Below are 8325 nucleotides of genomic sequence, written 5' to 3' on the forward strand. Positions count from 1 at the left end.
CCCTGAAGCAGCAGACTGGCTATTGTTGTGTTGTGTTTGACTGGCTTAGACTTTTCAGGCAAGAAGTAATTCCTAAAAGGAACTTTTTTTTTTTTTTGGTAGTATAATATTTAAAGTTTACAGATTTCGGGGCACCTGGGTGGCTCAGTCGGTTAAGCATCTGCCTTCGGCTCAGGTCACGATCTCAGGGTCCTGGGATTGAGCCCCGCATCGAGCTCTCTGCTCAGCGGGAAGCCTGCTTCTCCCTCTCCCGCTCCCCCTGTTTGTGTTCCCTTTCTCGCTGTGTGTGTCTGTCAAATAAATAAAATCTTTTAAGAAATAAAAAAAATAAAGTTTACAGATTTCTCCTGCTATCTGAAAGTCGAGCATTCCTGTGAAACAGTTTGGAAGCTGAAATGGCTCAAAGCAAAGAAGCACTTACTGTTAATTGATATGGGAAAATTTCTGACAGTTCCCAGACCCCAAAACTGACGTCTGGTAGACTGCTTTACCTTGGGACACATCTTGTAATGGAGGCTGCAGTGCCGCTCACTGCCCAGGGGGTGGGCTGCCTCTACCAGCTTGCTGCAGAACACATGCGGAGTGCTCTTCTCACCTCTTTTCATAAAAAAAAGTCCTCTTTCAGTTTCTTTTCGGTTAGCGAAAGCATGTACTGCTGTAGGTCTTTCATAAAAGCAAAGTGACACAAGATGAAAGGCAGGGGATACCTATATTACTAAGAGTCTATAAAGTGGGGCGCCTGGGTGGCTCAGTTGGTTGGGCGACTGCCTTCGGCTCAGGTCATGATCCTGGAGTCCCGGGATCGGGTCCCGCATCGGGCTCCCTGCTCGGCGGGGAGTCTGCTTCTCCCTCTGACCCTCCCCCCTCTCATGCTCTCTGTCTCTCATTCTCTCTCTCTCAAATAAATAAATAAAATCTTTAAAAAAAAAAAGAGTCTATAAAGTGGGTATGCAGAGTTTAAAGTTCTGTTAGAAGCCTCTGTGATCCCACAGTGCAACACTGCTTGTACTCTGGGCTGTCCCTTCTTGGTCCCCTTCTTGGTCCCCTCCCTTCCTGACGGACCAGCCACTCTCCTGACTTGTTACTGTCATACCCACATTTTCCTTGTTTATCCCTGGTGCATACATCCCCAAACAATAGAGTTTTGCTGTCTCGGAACTTCATATAAATGACTTTCTCTGGAAACTCCTATAACCCGTATGTCAGCTCTTCTTCTGGTCTGTCACCTTTTCCAGTCTTTTTTATTTATTTGTTTATTTTTATTTATTTTATTTTTAATATTTATTTGAGGGAGCGAGCGAGAGAACACGAGTGGTGGGGGGGGGCAGAGGGTGAGGGAGAAGCATACTGGCTGCTGAGCAGGGAGCCTGATGTGGGGCTTGATCCCAGGACCCTGAGATCATGACCTGAGCCGAAGGCAGACGCTCAACGGACTGAGCCACCCAGGTGCCCCTTAAAAAAAAAAAAAAAGTCTTTAAGAAAGCCTTGAGGGGCAGACCCCGTGGCTTGAGGGAACAGGAAAATGCAAACTCCCTTCTAGGTTGGCACACTGCCCTTTCCAGGAAGAGCCTGGAGGGCGTGGGTTTTATCCTCTTGGGTCTGTCAGATCCTTCTTGCTTCTCTGCTTCCCCTCGCGCAGGGAGAAGTATCTTGCGGGTCTCATAGATGTTGTCCATGGGCTTCTTGTCTTGTGTCCCTAATTGAGTATTGCTGCACTGTCTACATAGAACACCCTTGTCCATTCAGCCAACGCAAGGCTGCCATGTAGATTTTGCCAGGTTAAAGAGTGGTAGTACAATGAAATGTGTGGAGTTAATGCCATTATAAAGACTTACTGCCATTTTTTAAGTCCGCCTGTCAGCAAAACCAGTGCCCACTAATAATCATGTGTTCTTTTCCAGATTGTTCAGTTTGGCATGAATGAAAAGGTTGGGCAAATCTCCTTTGATCTCCCACGTCAGGGTGATATGGTTTTAGAGAAGCCTTACAGCGAAGCCACCGCAAGACTGATAGATGACGAAGTACGAATACTTATTAATGATGCTCATAAAAGGACAGTGGCTCTCCTCACAGAGAAGAAAGCTGATGTGGAGAAGGTAGGTGCTAGTCGTATGAATAATTCTCTGCGTGGTTTTGCCAAAAAAAAAAGAAGAACGGTTAAAGTGATGGATTGGCTGGGCTAGTTTATAGACTTGAGCGTTTCCTGTAGCGGGCTAACTCTCTCTGATTCCGTGTCTGCTCTGCCTCTGAGGGGTGGGGGTGCAGCAGTGAGCAACAGTAGGACACAGTCCTGGCTCTTGGACTGTTAGCAGGGTGAGTGCAGGATTCAAGGAATCTGCAGGTAACCACAAAATATGCAACTGAGGCCTCCCTCCCCCCTTCCCGCCTTCGTGTGTTTTACCCGTACTCCTCAGTAAGGAGCACAGCGGACTGACAGGGATTTACCGTTGTCTGTCACCTCCGGCATGAACAGGTAGTGATGAAAGTGCAAATAAGAGCCAGCCCACATGAAATTGGCGCATGAAAATTACCTTTGGCTTAATTATGAGCTTGGCAAATAAACACGCTCTGTGTTTTCTGTCCTACTTCATATGATAGCCCCTACCAAAGGGAGGGTTTCCTTCTGAATTCGGTGGATTTCTTGCATCCATTAAACTCAATTATTCAGAACCCATGCAACCAAAAATAGAATTTTTTGTTCTTTGAACATTCCGCACTCCTAGAGCACAAATGAGAAAGCCTTTTAGGAGGGATTGACACGGATAAAAGAATATTCCAAGATGTGCTGTTCCATCAGTAAGGCAATCCAGAAGTATCTGTGATGTCTTTTCACGAAAGTGCCCAGTGCAGGCGGAGAGGGCTGGCGCCCCACACACACGAGCTCTGAGAAAGGAAGATCAGAGTGGTCAGCGAAGGCTTCGTATAGAAGATAGAACTTAGATTTTATGTAGAAGAGTAGTCACGTTACAGTGAACAAGTTGGGGTGGGGAGCAGAGGGCGGTGTGGAGGCCTGGTGAGCAGGAGGTGTGTGGGGAGCAGGGCAGGGTTGAGCAGATAGTTGGGGGGAGGGAGCTGCAGTACCCAGGTTCTCAAAAGCTAGCTAGGAAGTTTAGAAACACAGTTTTAGAAATAAGAGTGACCTTCAAAATGATCTGATCCAGCCCTTTGTTTTATAGCAAGGAGTCCTTAAAGAGTGTTGAAATGAAGAAGTTCATCATTTGCGGGAGTGTGGCAGCCCAGGGAGTGGCAGAGACTGGCTCAGGGGCTGGTGCCGGTCGCTCAGTCGGACACAGTGCTGGGGCCAGCACTGGAAGTAGGGCAAAGGCAGATCTGAAACAAACTGAGATTTATTGGTTAAATGCACAGAGTGAACGAGAAGAAAGCCCTTGAGATGATGACTCCTGGTGGCAAACACAGAGGGTGGGGATCAGTCTTGAACCCAGGAGAACACGAGCAGTGGGCATTTGCGAATGAAATGTGGACAGCAAGTCCAGCCTGGAGATAGGATCTGTTGGTGGTCCCCCCATAGCCAGATGTAGAAAAGAAGGACCTGAGCCATGGAGGACTGTGGAGGAGCTCACTCGAGACCCCTAGCTGCAGAGGACAGTGTGCATTCATGGATTCAAGAGGAAGCTTCCACGTGCACACCATAGATGCCAAACAGGTCCAGGGAGTTGGACCCAGTTATCTAGCCTTCTGAACGTACAGTGCATATAGTGACAGTGGTAACAAAGACGTGTGTGGGAAAGGGAAATGGATTCAGCGGAGTGAGGATCTGGAAACACTGCGGAGTCCTGAAGTACTGTTTGGCCCATTTGAGAAAATTAAATCTGTAAAGAGTAATGTTGAGCCCGCCAGGAGATGGGGAGCCATCAAGAGGAGAGGTGGCTGGAGACTCTCCTGCTAGGACTAGTGTCCTCCAAATTCAGGGCCTCAATTGACTCCTCTGCTGGACAGGATAATACATCAGGGCTAAGCTTTAGGAGAATAAGAGTAACCAGCTAGCATCCACCTATCATCCACCCGGTGTACCGGGTACCGCTTAAGATGCATGAACTTCTCTAAAGCTCCCTGCAGCCTTAGGAGGTGGAAACACTGTCACCCCATTTTACAAAAGAAGAAACTAGTACAGGGAGAGGTTAAGTAACTTTGCTTAAGGTCATACAGTTGGTAAGCAGCAAGACCAGGATTTGGACCCCGGGTCCTGTCTGCAGAGCCCTTCCCGTTAACCTCCGACCAAGCCTGTGCTGTTGAATGTGGTTAGTCCCAAGTGAAGTGTGCTCTGAGCACGCTGGGTTTTAAAGGCTTGCTATGAAAAAAGGAAGGTAAAATATCTCAGTAATTGTTTATATCATTACATGTTAGAACGATACTGTGTTTGGGGGCACCTGGGTGGTTCAGTCAGTTGAGTGTCCAACTCTTAATTTCAGCTCAGGTCATGATCGCAGGGTCATGAGATCGGGCCCCACATTGAGCTCTGCACTCAGGCTCAGTCTGCTTGAGATTCTCTCTCTCCTCTCTCTCTCTCTGCCCCCCTCCCCCGCCTTCTCACTCTCTAAAATAAATAAATCTTTGTGAAAAATGATACTGCATTTGATATATTGGGTTAAATAAAACGTATTATTGCAATGTAAGTGGTTACGCATAATGTGTAAATAGACAAATTGAGAGTTAATGGTGGTCTAAGAAGACAACCTGGTTATGTTTTTAAGAGTTTTTATCTCTTAGAAATAGAGACAAAAATATATATGGATAAAATATGACAGCTGGGATTTTCTTCAGGGTAATCTAGGGAGTAGATGAGACAAAAATGGCTCTCAGTTGAGGACTGTCCGTAGTGGCTGCATGGGGATTCGTTATCCATTTTCTGCTTTTGTGCATATTTGCAGTATTCCATAAACTGATAAAACAATAAAATTGATTCATTTTTTGGTATCTTTAAAAACAGGGTATCTAGTGTAAAAGTGCAGCTAAGTCAAATTTCTAAGTAGGGAGTTACCTTAGAAACTAAATCTATTTTATGAGATCAGTTGATATTTTAACCTGCTTTGCTGTCTTTGTAATGGTCAGATGCTCTAATAGCCATTGTCCTGCTCCACCCTGACACCCTCACTCACCTCCATACACATAGTTGGTCAGCTTTCCCAGTGTCCTGTTAAGATGTGTACTGTCAAATTTGTGGTTCAAGCATAGAAATGACGAGAACTTCAAGATACATGTTTTCGTATAAACCTTCCTGGTATCTCTGTCCTTGTCTTTATTTTTTCAACTAACTTTTTAAAAATTTCTTGCTTACCTCTTTCTCCCCTTTCCCCCAGCTTGCCCTCCCAGCCACTTTTCTAAGTTTGTAATGTATCCTTCCAGAACTTCTTTATGTACATGTAAGCACATAAAAAGATTTATATTCCTCTCCTTTTAAAGGCAAATGTAGCATACCATAAAGGGTGTGCATCTTGCTTTTCTCACTGAATATGTTTCTCCAAGATGTATATATAACAGATTCTTCATTACAGGTGCATAATTGTCCATTGTGTGAATGTATCCAAATGTATTTAGCCCCTCCCTTACTGGTGGACATTTGTTTTTTCCAATATTTTGTTTATTTTACTCTAAAATCCTGGGATCTTATCTATATCTTTTCAGTGGTCTTAAATCCTATTTTGGAGTGGGGTTAGCTATAAATAAAAAAATCATTAGCTTTGCAAAGACTTTGCTAAGAAACTGTGTTTAATGGAAATTGTTCATATTTCAGGTTGCTCTTCTATTATTAGAAAAAGAAGTGTTAGATAAGAATGATATGGTTGAACTTTTGGGCCCCAGGCCATTTGCGGAAAAGTCTACCTATGAAGAATTTGTAGAAGGCACTGGCAGCTTGGATGAGGACACTTCGCTTCCAGAGGGCCTTAAGGACTGGAACAAAGAACGGGAGAAGGAGAAAGAGGAGCTCCGGGATGAGAAAATCACCAACCAGATCCGAGAAGGGAGACCATTTTAGCTTGTGCCTTTGTCAAGGTCGACTCTGGCTTTCTCAGAGGAATAAGGACACTGCGGGGTTGATCATAACCATCTGCTGACCTGGTTGAGATGGTGGGAAGAGGAGTCCTTAGTCCTAAGCCTCTGGAGTCACAGCCTGGGTGGCAGGGTGACTTTCTGAAGGAGAATGTTTCCCCGAGCCCGCCAGGCTCTCAGACAGCGGCCGGGAGCATGGAGAGGGCACCCAGCGCCACTCCCTCCACCATCTGTGGTGCCAGCTGATGTGTGGCGGAGACCAACCGACCATCCGTGGAGACTTGCTGGTGTGGAAGAGGTGTGTTGTTCTCGTCCCATCACCCCCTCTTCATTCCTGCTTCTCTTCAGAGTTTCCCTCTGTGGATGAGCTGTGAAATTACATTGGAGTCCTGATAAGAATATTTTAATTTGGCTTAATACTTCAAAGATTGAATCCAGATCACATGTTGCTGTTTTAATGGAATGGTTTTCTACAGAGCGCTGTAACAGATCTACAGATATGAATGTATTATGTAAATACGGCTTCTTTACATCAAAAATAAAGTGTACGGTACTTTTTTCCTTCTGAACTCAACAAAGGGTCACTGTTTTATGCTTGGGGTATTTTATTTTTTTAGAGATTTTATTTATTTGACAGAGACACAGCGAGAGAGGGAACACAAGCATGGGGAGTGGGAGAGGGAGAAGCAGGCTCCTGGCTGAGCAGGGAGCCTGATGTGGGGCTCAATCTCAGGACCCTGGGATCATGACCTGAGCCGAAGGCAGACGCTTAACGACTGAGCCACTCAGGTGCCCCTTGGGGTATTTTCTTTTAGAAAACATAATGGAAAGGAATTAAGTGTTCTAACTTTGGAGAGACGAATCCTTTAAAACCTCACTCCTGCTGGTTCTTACCAGCTCCCACAAGAGGCTTGCGAACTTCTGGAGTCGTACATTCTGGAATGATGAACTCTGGATATAAAAGTACATTGATACAAAGTCAGTGCAAGAATCTGATGATGGCATCAGGTTACATCCTCACTAGGCTGGTCGTGACCAGACGTTGGTCCTGGCATCTGGGTCTAGAAGTCAGTGTGATCATAGGTCCGGCAGGTCCCAAACCATCACATTGGATCTCAGTTATTTCAGCTTGCCTTGTGTGTTCTTGATGCAGTTAAATATATTGTGGGAACAACCACTTCTCAGACTTCAGACATAGATTGAGATGGCATCCCTGGAACAGCACTGGACCGATGGGGAGGGAGGTGGTATGGGCAGGCTGCTCTGACCCTGGACCACTCCTCCAGGTGGCCCAGAGATGCCGAGCTCCAGCTCACCAGACCACAGAACCATCTGCGTGGATGCTAGTAACTCAGTATTCCAGGAGCATGGGAGCCTTCCTCAGGTCATCCTGCAGTTTCTCAGCTGCTCTGCCCAGTGACCTGCAGATGTAACAGATTTACTGCCTTCCTTCCTCAAAGGATGTTTGTGGGAGGTGATTCAGTGAAGAATTGTTTGAAGGCTGTATGATTCACTTGGCCATCAGGATGTCTGTGCTGTTCCCCACACGATCCGTAGACAATAAGACTGTACTTCCTTAACCACTGTGAGGAGGGGCGCCGGCAAGTGTGGAGGTTTGGGAGCCCTCTGCTGTGAGGCCTCCTGAGTGGAATGAAGTGGGTGGTGCCAAACATGAGTCAGGTTTGGTCAGTCAGAAAAGGGACAAAGCCGTGCGTGAGATGGTTGGTCAGATGGTAACTCACATCTGCACTTCTAATTCAAGCTTGTGGAGTCTTGAGAAGGCAGCCCGCGTGGCCTGGAATAGCTACCACAGCCATCCTCGGGTTTCCTGACCTGCACAAGGAGGCCCACAGCATTGTCGTGACCAATGCTCATGCTGGCTCCCACATGGAGCCTGACTCAAACCAGGGGTTCACAGCACTCATCCTTTCTTCCAAGGTCAAACCTAGCGTATTTCCAGGTTAGATGTGGGTGGTAAGATACTTATTTTTACTGTAGTCTCACAAAGTGTAGTGCAGATTTCTGCAGAAATGGGGTCCGTTTTCACTGCAGTTCAAGTCATGCTGCTGTGTTTAGTGATTCCCTTTCCATCTACCCAAGGTTGGGGCTCGGCACAGGATAGTTACTGGGTGTGAGCCATGGCATCACAGAGCTCAGGCCTTCTGTCAGGTGGGGGAGCTAGGTTACACTGTGGGGTAACCCCAGAATGACTCCAAATGACAGTCATTTCTTTCTCGCTCCTTGTCCAACAAAGGTCAGAGGGGGCTGTGCTCAGCAGTTACCGGGACCCAGACTGATGGAGGAATCCAGCAGAGG

The 8325-nt window shown here is 46.4% G+C and overlaps 1 protein-coding gene across 4 annotated transcripts in view; it reads left to right on the forward strand.

The window, feature by feature from the left end:
* AFG3L2 (AFG3 like matrix AAA peptidase subunit 2) overlaps window positions 1–6583 on the forward strand; it is a 44219-nt gene extending 37636 nt beyond the window's left edge. For 2 of the 4 annotated variants that reach the window (XM_035013869.1, XM_035013871.1), the window contains 2 exons: window positions 1902–2096; window positions 5753–6201. In XM_035013869.1, the coding sequence (XP_034869760.1) occupies window positions 1902–2096; window positions 5753–5995 (438 nt within the window). In that variant the 3' untranslated portion in view covers window positions 5996–6201. Of the gene's footprint in view, window positions 1–1901; window positions 2097–3176; window positions 4422–5752 lie in introns of those variants that run through there. The other 2 variants (XM_035013870.1, XM_035013868.1) reach the window with 2 other exon arrangements.
* The last annotated feature ends 1742 nt before the right edge of the window (window positions 6584–8325 follow it).

Source organism: Mirounga leonina, unplaced genomic scaffold (genome assembly GCF_011800145.1).
Source record: "Mirounga leonina isolate KUSES-001 unplaced genomic scaffold, KU_Mleo_1.0 Mir_167, whole genome shotgun sequence".
In the NCBI taxonomy this organism is placed as follows: Eukaryota; Metazoa; Chordata; class Mammalia; order Carnivora; family Phocidae; genus Mirounga; species Mirounga leonina.